An 18,024-nucleotide genomic window follows, 5' to 3' on the forward strand; every position below is an offset into this window, starting at 1 on the left:
TTAATGCAGGATTTATTACAATTCAGACATACAGATGCAAATTGACACAGAAAGGTTATTGTATTTATACTTTTAATGCCCTACTTTAGTTGTAATTGACTTTTGATTAAGTTCTGTATTATGAAGTCAAATAACTTTAAACATAAATAAAGTTTTATAACTTTGATGTATAGCTATAATTGTGATATAACTGAATCATAGAAAAGTTTTACGAGTCAAGATTCGGATCATAAATCCACTCACACGTGGCCTGGTGAACCTCACCCATTGCCAGCTTTGGGGAAGGCCCTATATGAGTATAATACTGTACTGGACATGCTGTTGGCTGTAGATTGAAAAAAACGGAACAGCTGCATTCTGGGGCTTGAAGTCCATCTCGGAGCCCACGCTGGTGTAGCCATCCAATAGTGAAATACGATACGAACTACATGTCCCATGATGCCTCAGCGCAAACTGTACTGTCCAACACCTGATTGTCAACAGAGTAGCGATGTCTGCCGTTAGCAGGGAAGAAAGGCTCTCAAAGATGGAGAACGAAGAGAAAACTTCTTCTGTGTCTAACAGGTAAAAAACGGGTTGACTTTAGGTTTATATTTGAGAATCGTTGGAATCACATGAAGATTTTCTGGGTGACTTTTTTTTTTTTTTTTTTTTTTTTTTTTTACGTAACGTTAAGCATCTTTACGGAAACACGACCTGTCACATTGTGTGCCTTAATGGGTAGCTTTTAATATCTTGCATAAAAAAATATGTCGCTGTAAGGGAAGCCAGGAAGTATAATAATTAGTTTATTACACATATCATACTTTAGACTACTTTAGGTTAAGTCGCTTTGTCCACTCTCTCACTTGACTGTTAGCTAGAGTTATATTTTACACGAGGTGCCCTCCTAAAATAACTTCATTGTCATCTTTTAAAACCAGGAAGACACTACACTAAACGTTACTTGCTCAAAATAGGCTAACGTATTTTAACGTTTGACGGGTATAGCTATAGATAAAATAATATCCTGAATAAATATGAGAAAATGAAGAGAGATTTAGCAGAGGGGCGAAGCGTGGCAGGGTTTACACTATTGCTACTGCAGTATGAGTAAGTCCTCCGTTTAGGGGAAATTACAAGACCACAGAAAGGAAATTCATTGTTGGTGACTAATACCGTATCCGAATAAGCATACAGATGTCTAATTTTCATACTGACCCAGTTTGTTAGCTCTCTGTAACCACCCACAGTTAAAACCAGCCTTCATCTCGGTACCTTGCTAAGCCACCAGAGGGTGTTACTGCATTGGTCTATCCACTGAGGGTTTGCTTCTATCAAAGAGCCACTATCACAAGCTTTTAAAGTTATCCTCACATGGTCACATCCGACATAGTAAAGCCTTAATGACATTAATATAGCTGCTTCATTGCTTCAAAAAGTGAAAAAGAGGTACTTGGTAAAAATCAGTTAGGAGATGTGTGTAAACATACAGACTTGTAAGTATACTTTGATGTGAAATTGGCAGAAATTTGTGATCACATCGAATATGGAAAGCTCTGTCAGCAGGTGAATATAATGTGATCCAACACAAAAGCACCATAAACTATGCCCTCAAAAGTTTCCTCCCTAACATAAGGAAATGAATCAATTGCATGCATGTTTTCCAGTTATTTTGTCCACCCCATATATATATATATCTTCTTATGTAACTCTGCTCTTGTTTCTAAAATAGATCAGCAATAAGCATTTGGAATTTGGGTCATGTCAAAATATTATATACCGTCATGGCCTCTCTGAAGTGTGACTTCCATTTTTCATTGAAGACATTCAGTTTCTTAAATGATTAAATTAAAAGTTTAAATTACTCTAGACTTTAGAGACAAATTGATCTGTCCCATATTATGTTTTTATGTTATATACAGTATATTATGTCGTTAATATTTATCTCACTGTACTTACAATATTGGTAAGTTTCACTTCATCTCCAGCCTATAACCCTTCTGTGCGTCTCTGTAGCTGTACAGAGACTGCTGAATGTTTGGCATAGCAACCAGTTCAGGATTCTTGTTGCGATATGGCTTTCTTGCGTTGCAGCTGTCTTCAGAGAGCAGTTTAAAGTAACACCGACAGTCCCAGAACTACCCTGAAGATGAGAGAAAAACACTGAATTCCCTTGTGTCTCTCCCTTGTGGTTTTCACGAGGAAGTAAACAGAAATGAGGTCTTGTCAAGTCCATACTCCAAATATTTGGGGATGCTTAAATGTTGGTTCAAATCATATTTAGTCACTTCTAAGAGCGGTGTGGTTCTTAAGCTGTGGCCTGCACAGTTCTTGGGTTTGTTTTTGCTGCGTCGGAAAACAATTAATCTGTCTCCTCTGATCTCTGAGAATAATGATTTGTTTGTCTGTACAAGTTGTGGCCCAGGAGGAGTGTGTGTGTGTGTATGTGTTTGTGTGTTTATGTGTTGTACGTGTGCGTTGCTCAGGGCTGTTCCTCAGACTGTCAGCTGATAGAGCAGCAGAGGTAGTGTTGGGTTTCATCATGCTGTTTATACCGCACTCTTCATAGTGAGTGAAGTTAGGGAGGGGACAGCGCTGTGTGTGGGTGTGTGTGTGTGCTGGCTGTCATGCTGACGTCTCCAGACTCTGGTGTAAGGCACACAGAGACATGGTGAGTCCCTGCAGGGGAAAAGCACATCTCCTCCCCTCTGCCATTCCCTTTTCCCTTCTCCCTTCTCCCTCCCACCATTTCTCCCTCTCTTCACCTCCCCAATGCAGCCTGAAGGATCTCTGTTTTGAATACAAACAACTGCATCAACATCAGAGGAGAATAACGACTGGCTGTTGGTCTGCTCCTGCTCTTGTCTTTTTCAGTTTTTCAGTTTCCTTCCAGTCTGTTTCTCAGCGTCTCTGTCGCTCTCTTCTGATTCTTATTTAACTCCGGCCACATATTGCGCAACTGACTGTCAAAGACAGATGACCCCAAGCTTGGCATGTGTGTGTTTATGTGTGTGTGTGTGCGCCAGGAGTGGGAAGGTCTGGCTCTAACCTGATGCTATTAATACCACCTAATGAACATAATCTGGAGGGTAGGTTATCCTCTTACATTTGTTGGCTGAGGGGAGGAGTGGAGAGCGAGTGAAAGAGGAGGGAAAAGCTTTGCTGTAGTTTCACACTGAGTGCACACTCTCTCTACCAAGCTGCATTGACTTCTCTCTCTCACCTTTTTGCTCCAGTGAATTGAAAGCTAAACAGATGTTTAAAGTTTCGTTTCTCATCCAAGCTGATCCCCCTATATATTTCCCAACCTCTCTCTCTCTCTCTCTCTGGATGTGTTGCACCAGAGGGAAGTGCTGTTAAGTGCTTTATTGTGCTTAAGTGAATATATAAATACCTGTTGGCAGTAATATAAGATTAAAACACAACTTGCGAAGTACCTACGTTGGAAGCCTCCTTTATATTTTCTCCAGTTATGAACTCTCTACCGGCTTACTCAGGAGCTAGAATATCTGGCTGTTGGACTTTAAGATCTGATGGCAGGTAAGTGCATTTTATGTATTTATACTTTTTTTTCTTTTTTTTCTTTTATACGATTAATTGTGTATTCTTGCATGACTGTCTTATGTAATGTTTTAGATACTGTCTTTAAAATGTGGATGAACAGGAGTGGCAACTCCAGTCTCTAGTGCTCTGGAATATAGCCTGAAGGTTTTTGTTGACATGCTTTGGGAAAGTTTGCATCTGTGACTCAGAAATACAAATTTAGTGTTAGTGACTGCAATGATATGACCTTTGTGCAGTTTCAGTGGGGTTGTATTGTGATAATATGACCATGTTACATTTTACAAGATGTTTTTCCAAATTAAGTTGTAAGCAAGTTGAAACTAAAACTTGAACAAGAGGTTTCGTCAGGTGTCACTAGAATGCAGTTTATTTCGATGAATATCAAAGATTCATTTTATTAATCTATGAAAACCATAGATAAAAAACAACATAAAACCATATTCCGTAATAAAACTGTTGAAAAATGTTTCAAAAAACCATCTGACATCTGACTAACCATGTGAAGAACAACATAAAATCAGACTAAGTTTAAAATAAATTGGTTGTTTTGGTTGTACTGTTATACTGCCTGTGGGATAAAAGATAGAGAATACTGTTAATGTGTGACCAGGACACAAAATTAGCAACAGCCACCAGTCAAATGCTGGTGAAATATGCAACTGGCTGGCAAATTTCCTTCACTCACCAGCCAAAGAAACAATGGTAGTCTGTTGAGTGACTGGTAAAATTTGAACATTCACTAGCCATTTGGCCGGTGGACAAAAAAGTAAATTTTGCACCCTGTGTGTGACAGGTGGTCTTATTTTAAACTTTATGTGATTTTTCAAACATTTAAATATATATCATCATATATTTGGAAAACATTCTTATTAATGCTGTTCTATTGATTATCACCCAGCCCTAACCCAAACTGAAATGCAAAGTTGCAGTCATGCTTCATAAATGTTAGTTTTAGGTATTTTGAGTTCATGTACAATATGTGTGAGCCATTATGCACTTGTGTTGTTTTTTTTTAGTCGATCTTTGGATCGCTGGAAGCCAATAAGTCAACAAGTTTTTCTAAGACAGAAACAACTTGTAGTGTAAGACAGGACCCTGTGTCACATTTACTACTATTATTATCCTTAACCATTGCTGACCTTAGGGGTTAAGCACCGCAAAGAGTCTTTTCACAGTCTGGTCTCAGGTACCCTGCACTGTGAACCCTTTTCTTTACACAATGTTGCATTCTTATATCTGTGTACTGTAATGTTTAGAGTACTGTGACTGTTGGTGTCGACAAGTGGATGATTCAGCATAGTCAACTAGGCTAATCTTTTATGGCACCCTGGTTTGTTTTTAACTGATAACCCAGCTGGAGTGTTCTATGCCTCATGCATGGTCTATGCGCTCTTTCAGTCCTAGCCTGCTCCCTGGTTTCATCCACATACAGGTGACCCTGGTGCGATAAGATAAATTTTTACTTTCTGTCTTGCATGTTTGTTTCACCTCTGATCTCCTGATACTCTACCTGGGGAGGTGTATGGCCTATATAAAGATGTGAAAGCTGAGAGTTGACTGGATAACAGCAAAATAGACAGAGGAATATCTACAACTGCTCATTGACACATCGTACTATCATAATGGCATCTGGGTTTTTACAGACCTCACTGAGTGAAGTGTTGATGTCTCGGATAATGCAGTAAGTGTTGCTATCACCCATTTTCAGGTTAGGCAACTATCTCAAAGATACCTGTGTTTGTAATACAACCAAGGCAGCATTTGTTTTGGTGACACTCCTTAATGATATTCTTGTGCTACTTGTTATTATTATTTTGACATCAGTGAATTAAAAGTGATTGGTTACTGATGATTTCCAAGTTGTTTTTCTTCAAGCTATAATATTCTGTATAGATTATGCACCACAGATGCTTCCTCTGACTTTCTCAGACCAGATTCTTGTCAGAAGGCTGAAGCAACCTTTCCAGGGGAAGTTGGATTGTAGAGGGGTTACTCAGCAATGTGTTAGACCAGCTCTTTGTATCGTTGTTCTCTGCTCTGAATCTAAATTAGCCATAACCATTAACAGAATGTTAATGCTCATGCTTCTTCATTTTCCTCCAGTCAAGTCATAAAATTTAACTCTTCTTCTCTGGGTGGTACAATTAGGAACTTCATTGTCAGATACTGTTACAAATTAGGTTGAAAAGCAGTTACACAAGTTTGTTCTCACTGCTTTTTTGTTTTGAAATGCAAGACATTTGCGCTAAGTGTTACACAAGGTTCTTGTTTGTGGAAATGTGGTCATTAGTTGTTGTATTGTTATGGTGTCGAGCAGGAGATGTGAATAAGGGTTGTGTTTCATTTGAATAGTCTATACAAATTCACTCCAAGAGCCTCATACCTTTTGGCTTGTTGTCATTTGTTTATATGGACTTTTTTATCTTGTTATATAGTTATAACTTATCATTACAGTGATCTTAATCATTGTAACAGCCTCAGCATATTGCATGTACACATGATTCAGTTGCACAATTGATTGTCGGACTGTACTTGTGTAGCTGATTCAACATTGTTGCACAAAGTTAACATATAGTGTACTTTGGTACTGCAGTACAAGATTCACCTGGTGAAGGTATAAAAACTAAACATTAACCCAGCACAGTAGGTAACAGGATACTTGCTCAGTCTTGTTTACTGTCAGTTAACTGGGACACCTTTCTTTACAGTCAATTCTAGTAACACACCCAAACTGTCTTTGTGGTGGTGACACATTGTGTTGTAACAGGGAGGAGGTTTCATTTAATTAAAGATTGTCCTTGATTGTTCTTTTTGTTGTGTTAGTGTCTTATTAACATGACTGGTATGTTATTGTTGTACCTCATTGCCTGTTTTAATACCAGCTTCTTTCTTTTAAGCTTATATTGAAGGTTTTTCAAATGCAACTTGTGACACAAGGACACTAATAGGCAGGTGTTGTATCTTTTCCGTATGTAGTTTATCAAGTAAAATCAGAATCCCCACCACACTGTAACCCAAAGTTGTTTTATTATTGAACACTATATAAAACATAATTGTTTATAATGATGGTACCTGCAAAACATAGACAAGAATTCCTCCTTTTAAAGGTGTATAGGCTTGTATGCAAAACCAGCAAGTGTCCAGTTTAAAAAAACAAATACCAAAGGTCAAAAAAAGTTATAAATGTGTATTGCTTTACTAAACAGTGATGGTGTGCTCTGTTGTGTGTCTATTGCTTCACAGTGGAGGTGGTGAGGGATCACTGGACCGGCTCCTCCCCTCAGTAAGTACAGGCCTTTCACCCAGGAAAAGGACCACCAGCCAGTGTAAGTCCGAGCCTCCTCTCCTACGCACCTCCAAACGAACCATCTACACCGCCGGTCGCCCGCCCTGGTACAACGAACATGGAACACAGTCCAAAGAGGCCTTCGTCATCGGTAGGACACTTAAAAAAAGATGCACACCATGATGTTACAACACAAATGTTTTCTTTTCTTCTATATATTTGTTTTATTGAGAGTGCATTCTGCCATAAATAGCAATGTCACACATCAGAATATACACTTACAGTACAGTGCCGATACTTAGAGTACATCTTTTTAAGAGTGAGTTCTCAAATGTGAAGGACAAAAGCAACCCTACACTGGATCAATATCTTATAAACTGAGTACTTACTAGTACACCTTTGAACTTACATGTCTCTGGGACAGGAATATTTACGTGTTGGAAATAAATTGAACTGATTTCCTGTGTAAGTAGATAAAAAGTGTCTTCTGCAGAAATCAGCAATCGCCATAATCATGACTAATGGGTATTGACAAGCTCATTCAGTGTCATTATTGACATTTTAACTGAGTTAGAGGTGGCTCCCCTTTGCTGCCGAGTTATTGGACAAGAAAATGTGTTTCGCACAAGAGAAACGGAAAAAATTCCTTCACCTGTTAATGGGGTTGTTTACGTTGAACGAGACCATGGTCTCTGTTTCTGCCTGCCTGTCTATATGCAAATGATAGCCTAAAGCACCCTCAACATGCACTTAACAGGGTGTTATGTCATGCTGGCACTTCCCACCATGCAAAGGTATGTTGCTATTAAACATGTTTGCGAAATACACTGAATGTCTTTATGTCAATATACTGTCACAGGTCTGTGTGGTGGCAGTGCTTCAGGAAAGACGACCGTGGCCAGGAAAATCATTGAAGCTCTAGATGTTCCATGGGTTGTACTACTCTCAATGGACTCCTTTTACAAGGTGTGCATTCTCCTGCAGCTGCAGACCTGTTCATATGAATTGTAATTAGGGGTTATGATACAGGAATCCTCTAATTTGATATATATCATATGATTCTGACATATTTGTGCATTCTAGAGATTAAAATCTTGGCATGAAGTCCAAGAAATCACTTGTTCCTTTTATCATTATTTCATCTCTGTCTTGTGTGGCTGCTAACCCTCCAGTGGCCTGAGGTGAGGATAGCAAAGAGTGACACTTGAGTGCAGAGGACAAAGTGAAAGAGAAAAAAGTAGGATTCCCTTTGGATCCCAGAGGGAAAATGAGCATAAGAGGAGTGACTGGAGAGAAAGGAGACAGACAGGATAAAATATTACAAGGCAGATGAGTTAAAAGAGAAACACAGTGCTTAGTGTATTGGGGAGAGAAAGAGTGGTTGAGAGCAATCAAGCAAGAGCCATCATTCCTGCCCCTCCATACCACCACCCACTCTCTGGTTATGTAATCCTGTCACAATCTGACAGCAGAGGTTCAGACTGAGCAGAGTAGGAGGGATTTACCAGTGACCAGTGGCACTGTAGCCCCCAGCAAGTGCCAGTTTGCACACTGCATTGCCAGAGGTCGGCATCCGAAACACTTGCTGTGGAATTTATCTGTTTTGAAATTCATATCTCCTGTTCTTCTGTTGGGAAGAGGTCAAGTAGGGTTGCCTCGTGTTTGCTCACAGCCGCCAGCGAACCTGTAACATCAGTTTATCATATTAAGAGGGTAATCTGTTCACTTGAGAAGGGGGTGTTGCTGCTCTGAAACGGCCAAATACCAGGTCTGGGGTTTTAATGCTCAACCACCCTAAGGGCACACACACACACATACCACCTGGTACAGACGTCACAGTGGCGCATGATGTTCTCCTAAATTTAGGTCTACTAACTTCAACTGCTCTTGAACAGTGATCTGTGTGCAAGTGTTTCTGCACAAGATTTGAGCATGTATACTTCTTATATTAGAATTCATTTCTGCAATATCGTTTCACCACTTTTTGTCCTTGATATGCCAATGTTAATATGTGAGTCTAAGCAAAAACCAGAGACCGAGAGACAGCGGAAGCACTTTTCAGTATTTCGCTCAGGAAGTCTGTTTGTATTGTGCTTGGAAAGCATTATTGTTTTGGCAAGGTTACTGTAAAGTCATTCCACTGATGAGATTGTTGTCCTCAGGTCCTGTCCTCAGAAGAGCAGACCCTGGCTGCCAGTAACGACTACAACTTTGACCACCCTGACGCCTTTGACTTTGATTTGCTGACACACACCCTGCGCAAACTCAAACAGGGCAAGAGTGTAAAAATCCCTGTGTATGATTTCACAACTCATGGGAGACAGAAGGAGTGGGTAAGGTTGAATGCACACGTCCAAACACGAGGCAACGCCTTTTGTAAATTAAGTAGCATGTCCGAATTACTGCATATAATCTCAGTTTCTCGATTACCTAAGAGGGATTTAATGCTCCTCGCTTAGAGTCACATTGCAAATCTGCTACTCCAGATGGTCACTGACAAACCATTATTGTGATTTGTCCCATGATCATGAGGATTGTTGCAATATATTTAGGAGTATACTGTCTGTATATCATGCACTGTGTTTTGTCTGTATATTGTACTGTAATACTACATGCACGTGTATCCACCACAGAAAACGGTATACGGAGCCAGTGTTATCATCTTCGAGGGAATCATGGCCTTTGCAGATAAAGTGCTCTTGCAGGTAGGGCAGGTTTATATCCTCTAACATATTCAGCTGGTCACTGGAAGGTGCCGGCGTCAGATGTATTTTTATCTGTGCATATGGCCAAACATGTTTTTCTGTGCATAAGTGGAGCGTGACCTTTTTCTATTTCATTCACTGACACCAACCGGTATTGTCTATGCAAAAAAAGCTGAGCAAGTGATTTAAATGTAAACAATTTAAAATACAGGATTGGCACAGTATTAGCTCATCACAGATATATCAGTATTGGCGTATATGTTGGCTGCTCCACTAAGTGCCAAGAAATTGCAATGCCAACCATATGTTTTAAGTGCTGCAGAAATAATGTCTACATCACAGTTTGTCCACCAGAGAGCGCTGACACGTTTACTTTTCAATTGTAAAATGTTACTCGTTTATTGGATCTTTATAAAAAATGTTTGTCGGCTTCTTGTTGGAACCTGTTGCTTCCAATTACATCCAAATTGATTGACAGGTATTTTAATACGCACACTAATGCAACTAGGTTAATGTTGTCAGGTGCTCTTTAAGTTTGTTTATATCAGAGTAATTATAAGCATCGGAGAAAAACAGGCCAGTTGAGTTGAAACACACAAAATGCTACAAATCTAACTGTTCGATAACATAATATACGTATGAATGTGAATGTAGCTGCAATTTATATAATTACAAAAACACATTGGCTTTTTAATCTTGCTTTCTGGACATAATTAGGCGAAACACATACCTGCTTTAACGAGCTGCTGTTTGTCAAAAATAAACAGAATAAATTATTAATATTAAGAGTCACCAGCTCCAGTATGGTAATTTATTTTAAAAGAAAACAGTGTTTCAGCAGCTACATTGCCCTTGTCTGTGTTAATATTTGCATTTATCCATATTAAAATAATTTCAAGACACATTTTTTTCTGAGAATTTCTTGTCAAGAAAAATTAAATATCAATTGAATTCAACTTTCAAGCAAATGTCTTTACACATGTGGTTTGCAGTACTATTTCATGATACAACTAAAATTGTCTGCTGCTCGAGTTTGACCTTAAACACCAAGAAGAAGCTAAAAATAGAATCAAGAAGGTATATTCAGCTTGCTGTTTTTCTGATCTCTTCTTTCTGTGAGTGTATGTTATAAGATGTGTGTTCAGCTAAACATTTTCTCTGTGTTTCATGTTTTCATTTCAGTTGCTGGATATGAAGATTTTCGTGGAAACAGACTCTGACATCCGGCTGGTGCGGCGGCTGAGGAGGGACATTACAGAAAGGGGTCGAGACATCGAGGGTGTCATCAAACAGTACAACAAGTTTGTCAAGCCGGCCTTTGAGCAATACATTGAACCCACCATGAGACTGGCTGATATTGTGGTGCCACGTGGTGCGTCCATACACACATACAGTATATTTACATAGCTACTGCTATGACACTAGCAATATAAGAAAAGGAATAACCTCTTTAAGTTCTGTGTATTTGAAATTTAGTTAAATTTTCTTGCATGTTACTGCTGTTAAATTAATTAAGTCACTGTATGTTTTCAATGCCCGTGATTTCAGTTTAACACCATGTATCTCTGTTTTTCCTCCTGTCAGGTGGTGGTAACATGGTGGCCATCGATTTGATTGTACAGCATGTCCACAGTCAGCTGGAGGAGGTACTTACACACACACACACCACTCTCACACACAGAAAATGTATAATGCTGGTTTAATATGTGTGGATATTGTATAAGCAGAGCATTGTGGCCCTTCATCCTTGCTGGTGATATTTTGTTATTTGTCAGTGCAGTTTACTGTTAGAACTACTGAAAGGTTATTTGTTGTACTGTAAGGATGATCAGCACTTGTCATTATTGGACAGTAATTACAAGCTTCAACAGTCCCTCTAGTGGATAGAAAACGCACTGCACAGACCTCAGGGGAGAACGAATGTGCATGATGGCTGAGAATGGAAAAATCAGATAGAGATAGATTATTTAACTAAATTCTGTGATAACAATTGTTAATGTGGTTATTTATGTTACTCTCAAGAAATATTAGGTGGTAATATTAGGTGATGTTACACAAAGTAACAACAACTATTAAGTATTTATATATATATTTAAGTCTATATGTGTTCTCAGGTGAATTGACGTTATCATCATAATGTATTATTGTGGAACCATTAAATACTCCTACACAATGATGTGCTATAAATTGTGCAACCCAAATAGAAATCCTGTTTCCATGATTCAGGTTCATAGTGCTAATTCATGGCATGACAAACACTGTCTAACACATCCGAGACGTTTCATAATTACTCTATAGATACTGATATAGATATAGACACTGTGCTGTATTTTTAACTTTTGGATTTGTTGTTCAACATGCACTAATTGTCACCAAAGGCACATTTTTGCACGTATGGAACTGTTAGTGAAAGAGTTTGCTTTAGTTCCTTCCCTCAATACACGCACACACACAGTAACACAGTAACACACAAGATGCTGATGAACTGCTCTCTCACTCTCCCCCCCCCCCATCCCTCTCATCCCAAACCCCTCCATGGCTCACAGCGAGAGCTCAGCGTCAGGTAGAGTGGCCTTTATCCTGTCTATCATTCTCTCCTCACCATCTGCCCTGTTCCCCAACCGCTCCGGCTTCTTACTGTCAGGGAGAGAAAAACAAGGCCGCAAAACCAACCTCTACCTTCCACTGATCTGCTGGCTGCCATGAGACATCACCAGGCGGCAGCCTTGTATCTGTAGATCAAATATGACTAATTAGTGATCAGTTATAAAACTCTGATATAAAATTGTGCCAAAACATGATCCACACCGTCATGGAATAAATATGGAAAATACATGAAAGCTGCTGTCGACAAAGTCAAGTTTAGATCAAAAGTTTGGAAGTGGTGCGGTGCAGCCAGCATTTAATGTAAAGATGTTGGTTTTCCCTCTCTCTGCCTTTTAGAGAAATGACAACTCACACTCTTCCTGCCTTCTGTGTCTAAAAATACACCTATGAGTCAAGTCACTGACCCCTCCTTTCGGCGGCAACAAGAATAAGAGAGAGAGTGACTATAACAGAAAGCGAGAGAGAGGAAGCTCTCTCTACAGCTATTGTTGACTATCACATACCTCCGCCACAGAGAAAGTTTCCAATACCCTACTACAAAGCGCTGAGTTTTTCCATTGAATGTCGGCCACAGTATCTAAGAGAGAGAGAGAGAGGAAGTGAGCTTGGTGTCTGTCTTTAGACACAGGATGTGCTGGGGCCTGTGAGCTGAAATACCATCTTTGACTGTTCTACATGGTGAAAAAGTGACAGCCGCACGATAGCTTGTGCATCACCCACGCATACAAACAATAGATGCACGTGTATAGATATCACAATTTGATCCAAAACTGATTGTTCTCTCTTTTAGCCTTGCGTCAGTAAAAATCTTTATGAGACGTGGCCTCATACTTTATTTCCAAGATTCAAGATGTTTATTGTCACTCCGGTTATACATGGATAATTATATACCATTATATAAAAAGATATATAAAATATAATAACAAAATATAAAAAAGCAATAAAAATATGAATATATATTATATTTTCATTTCATTCATCTCATTTCTTCAAAATATCGTTATACATACAACAAGTTATAACCAAAACATGACTTTAAATGGTAGTTCACATGTGGTAAACGTACTTCCGAGACGTTTGACATTTTCGAGCCTCAGCTGTCACACTTTTCGCTGTGTGTGATAATCTCTTCATCCCTTCATCCACCTGATGTTGTGTCTCTTCTCATTTTTTTCCTCCTCTTATCTGTTGTTCCTCGTCTTTTTTTTTTTGTGTCCTCTATGTTGTGATTGTTGTGTTTCGTCGAAAAAAAACTCTCCCCCGTAGAGGAAACTTCGCTGGGATATGTGAGCAGATTTGCTATGATTTCTCTTTTCTTTGCATCTGGCTAGTGTGTATCTCAGTGGCATTGTTGGTACTGGACATGTTTAGACTCATACACTGCGATGCCAGTCAACATGACTGCATCAATGAGTATTTGTAACAGTGTGTCTGTTCCTCAGGTTAGAGCCCAGGTTAGACCTAGGCTAACAAAATATACAAACCTTGTGTGGAATTATTACAGGTAGTAGAGACATGGAAAATAACAAGGATGCATCTTATTTACAGTCAAATTTTCCTTTATTTCAAACAAGTTTTTAAATTAATCAGTTTTAATTCTTGAACTGTTTTTTTTCCATTATCATGGTCTCTGCGCTGTAATTTTCCACTAAAATTCTCAACACTGGCACTGTTTGCTTTGCAATTTTTTGTGTGTCTGCTTTTTCCCCAAACAATCCTATTATAGTGGTTACAAACTATCAATATCAACTTTGCTTTAATTACCACTGAAAATTATTTGTGACTTTTTGCATGTACTTACAAGTCTTTTTTTTTTCTTTTTTTTTGCGTGTGTGTTTGCGTGTTTGAACGTGCATACAGTACGTGTGTACACGCTTGTGTGTGAACTTGCACATTCTGTACACGTACAGAAAAGTGTCAAATGCATTTATGTTCATGTGTATTGTATTTATGTCTCTGTCCATCTTCCCCCTTTCCTCTCACCCCCGCACCACCCTCGCTCTACTATTTGTTGCTGTGGTTACAGGGCAGCCCTGGCTTCTGCACACCAGGCCCAACCCCTCCCCCAGACTCTCAGTGTGCTAGAGAGCACACCCCAGGTCAGGGGCATGCACACTATCATCAGGTAAAAATAAGAAACAGGATGTGTTACATTAACAACTGCATCTGTTCCATTAAAAACATCAGCTAAATGTTGTATAAATGTTGTATCTTTCTTTTACTTGTCAACACTTTTAGAAACAAGGAAACCAGCCGTGATGAGTTCATCTTCTACTCCAAGAGATTGATGCGATTGTTGATCGAGCGAGCACTCTCCTTCCTCCCCTCACAGGTGCCAAAGACTGAGATATTCTGTTAATTAATTCATAGCATGAAGGTTCTGTAATCCGTTTTATTAAGTAGGACACTGACTGAATCATTACATACCTGGGCGTAGATGGAGACATGTGTAGGAGAATGAAAGTGTGAGATAACCAATGGATAGACAGACAGTAAGAGAGAGATACAATATGCAGCCTTGAAATGGAGAAAGAATATTAACAGCTGAGTATTAAAAGAAAAAGGTTTGCATTTGCTAAAAAAAGAATCAGATAAACACAGAGTGGCCTGCAGCACAAGTATGGAAACTTATCAAGTCACCACAATGGAAAGTTTTCATACCTTAAAAAGATACATGTTTGCTTTTCACAAACACACGCACACATCAAACAAGGAGTGACACAATCTGCTTCATCGGAAATAAACCATAGCTGGTCACAAACTATTTCTCTGACTTGTGTAGTACAGCACTGTGCTCACACTCTTATGATTTTTTTAATATTATCTCAGGTCCACATAGTCCAGACCCCCCAGGGAGAGGATTATGAAGGCAGGACTTTCCACGGGAAGAGGGTGAGTGAACTCCATTTACTTCCTGCCGTCTTCTCTGACAACTTTTTTTTTTTTTTATTTTAAAGACCATTCAGAAGAGTTTTGTCTCTATCCAAACTGATGCAATTAACCTCTGTTTAATTTTTTTTCCCTCTTTTTGTTTTTCTACAGATCACAGGCGTGTCCATCTTACGAGCCGGGGAGACCATGGAGCCGGCTCTGAGGGCCGTCTGCAAAGACGTCCGCATCGGCAAGATCCTTATCCAGACCAACCAGGACACAGGAGAACCAGAGGTGCAGATTTAAATTAATGGCATATGGGTTATAGTACTTCAAAACTGTAGCACATTCTTGCGTTTAACTGTGTAAAACATTTTCCTGTCTCTGTCCTACATACACCTGCAACGTCCCAAATATAGCAACTATCACTTTTTTTGAAAATAGTATGTGTTTAGTCACACTTTATTAATATCTCACACTGTGTTGTTTAACTACATGTCCTTTCAAGGAAATGTTGGGGTTGGGGGATTTCTGCATAATGCCACCTACAAAAAAGCCACAGGATATAGGTACTGGTCATGTATGTTATATTTTGGTATTAACCCACATCCTTTGTCTAAACATTTTCAGCTTCATTACCTGCGTCTACCGAAAGACATTAGTGAAGATCACGTGATTCTTATGGACTGTACTGTGTCCACTGGAGCTGCCGCCATGATGGCTGTACGAGTCCTACTGGTGGGTGCACCGGATTGTTCGTCTTGCATGAAATGAATTGCATTGTCCACATGTAGCATTTTTTTTTTTCATGGGTATGTTTTCTCTTTCAGGACCATGATGTACAGGAGGACAAAATCCTGCTGGTGTCTTTGCTAATGGCTGAAATGGGAGTTCATTCAGTGGCCTACGCGTTCCCACAGGTCAAGATCATCACCACAGCTGTCGACAAGAAGGTCAATGACCTTTTCCACATCATACCTGGCATTGGTGAGTAAAGCTTAGAAAACAATATGAAAGTGTGTAAGACATTTAGATTGTTTGATTTAACTGATGTTTTGGGTTTTTTCGTCCTTGTAGGAAACTTTGGGGATCGATACTTTGGAACAGATGCACCCCCTGACTGGAGTGACGAAGACACAGATGAGCCTAGTTACTGATCCAGTTATTGGCAGTGCACTAACTTATTGGGTGATTCAGGGCTGTGCCCCTCGGAGGACAATGTGAGGACATGCTCTAAGCCTCTGTCGGGCTGTAATGTACATCTCTCAGGGGCCAAACAAGGTGCCCTGAAAAATAAACTGCAAACAGGACAAAACATTGCTTATGTACAGTCCCCCTGTTGAAACGTTTAAATTATATTATTTTATCTTTTATGTACATGCTGTTGTGGAAAGTTGTGATATGAAGTTTAAAATATTTTTATATGTACAGAATGTTATTAAGTCCAAATATTTTATTTTGGTGTTTAGATTGTGACAATCTCTGTGTTGAAATTTGCAAACATGTTATTTTAAGAAGATATATAGATATATAGATATATAGATATATATATATAGCCTTAAGCCGTGTACTGTGGACGACACAACTGAATGTGAATATGAACGTGCCGTAAAGGAGGAAAAAAAAGCTTTTAAGGTTATTTTCTACCCCACAACTTTCACAAAAGTTAAATTGGAACAAGAACTTGTTGTTACTCAACTTCCATCGCCATGAGCACTTTCTGAAGGACCATTCAATCGGAAAATGTGTAGGTGTATGTCTTTTTTTTTTTTTTTTTTTTTTTTTTAGCTGTCTGGTTCACCCTTTTCCTTCTCTGTGGATGCTGACCTAACCCGTTGAAAAGGGTATTGAAAACTGTATTTCATTGTACCACTAAAAGTGTGCACTTATGGTGTATATTTATGCAGCATGTCCCTCATTTACATGTTTTTACTATGGATAGACCTGACCAGTCAGCAGGCAAGTCATACATATTTTTGCAGCTATGAAAATGGGTCATCAGATTCACACAAACACAGATGAAGTGTTTATTTCAGTCTTACACGTCCTGTTTTTCACCTCTGTTTTTCATGCAGTAGACAGGATTGTTTGTTAAAGAAAATTGGGTACATACAGCATGAATTGATTAACATATGAACATCTACATTTGAAAAACTGGAGTCTTCACAAATTCCTTTTAGTGCCTGATCTTTTTACTTGGTGTTTGTATTGAATGAAATGAATTTAATCAGCTGTTTAAATACGGTGCCTAATTAATATCGCCTTGTACTTTGAAGAAAGACTGTTTGCTAGACATGGGGTTGCCCTCCACAGTGTTTATCCATATGGTTATTTGAGCTAATGCAATGAGACATCAGAAGGAGAGGAGTGCTGCAAGTTCATTTTGATATCATTAAATACTGACTTTGGTATTGAGTTACAGTAAAAATCATTTTCCACTAGTTCACAATTAATTATCATACAGTATTTACATTTCTTAGAAGTTCAACATCCCTCATTTGCTTTATTACCTAAAGGTACATTACGAGGAAGAAAAAAAAGATGCCTTGAAAATTGAACTCTGTACATCCATGTTGACAGTGGCTGCAGATACTGTGATTGCTGTTGGCTCGACCTTCCTATTTAGTCACCTGCTAAACTGAACAGCATGTGCTTGCTGCTGAATGTAACTGTTAGCAAGTCACATTACAGTCTGTACAGAAAATCCACTGTTTTATGTTTACCATTTCTGCTGCATGTGTTTTTTATATATATTTAATAAAAGTGCAATAGAGCCTTTAAATTGCCTCTAGCGCATTATTTCATTTCTGTTAAGTACAACTTGTATTATATAGTGTTCACCACACAGATATTATATCTTAGCTAAAGTTCAAGTCATCTCTTAAGTGATTATCTGAAGTGATATATTTAAAAAAAAAACATCTTAAAGCACATCAAGTAAACCTCATCATGTTAAAAAACCCACATATTTTTCTCAAATATTTCAAGACAAAAGCAGACATTACTTAG

General features: G+C 38.8%; 1 protein-coding gene across 4 annotated transcripts; it reads left to right on the top strand.

Moving 5' to 3' along the window:
- Positions 1-466: 466 nt before the first annotated feature.
- On the top strand, positions 467-17,797 carry uckl1b (uridine-cytidine kinase 1-like 1b). 4 transcript variants are annotated; one of them, XM_042409476.1, is made up of 15 exons: positions 467-564; positions 6,790-6,983; positions 7,692-7,798; positions 8,995-9,165; positions 9,466-9,537; positions 10,720-10,909; positions 11,122-11,183; positions 12,084-12,100; positions 14,171-14,269; positions 14,383-14,476; positions 14,974-15,036; positions 15,187-15,309; positions 15,646-15,753; positions 15,846-16,002; positions 16,093-17,797. In XM_042409476.1, exons 1-15 carry the CDS (start codon positions 491-493, stop codon positions 16,170-16,172), a joined length of 1,611 nt encoding a protein of 536 aa, XP_042265410.1. In that variant the 5' UTR covers positions 467-490; the 3' UTR covers positions 16,173-17,797. The 4 variants fall into 4 exon arrangements, with proteins under 4 accessions (XP_042265410.1, XP_042265408.1, XP_042265412.1 ...); XM_042409474.1 differs by lacking the exon at positions 12,084-12,100 and adding an exon at positions 13,411-13,430; XM_042409478.1 differs by lacking the exon at positions 467-564 and adding an exon at positions 3,146-3,522.
- The last annotated feature ends 227 nt before the right edge of the window (positions 17,798-18,024 follow it).

The sequence above is a fragment of the Thunnus maccoyii genome, chromosome 4, assembly GCF_910596095.1.
Source record: "Thunnus maccoyii chromosome 4, fThuMac1.1, whole genome shotgun sequence".
Taxonomy (NCBI): Eukaryota; Metazoa; Chordata; class Actinopteri; order Scombriformes; family Scombridae; genus Thunnus; species Thunnus maccoyii.

Coding starts and splice junctions, on each gene's coding strand:
- uckl1b (XM_042409474.1), top strand. CDS start 491: ATGTCTGCCGTTAGCAGGGAAGAAAGGCTCTCAAAGATGGAGAACGAA. Junction 565..6,789: donor ACTTCTTCTGTGTCTAACAG/GTAAAAAACGGG, acceptor ATTGCTTCACAG/TGGAGGTGGTGAGGGATCAC. Junction 10,910..11,121: donor TGATATTGTGGTGCCACGTG/GTGCGTCCATAC, acceptor TCCTCCTGTCAG/GTGGTGGTAACATGGTGGCC.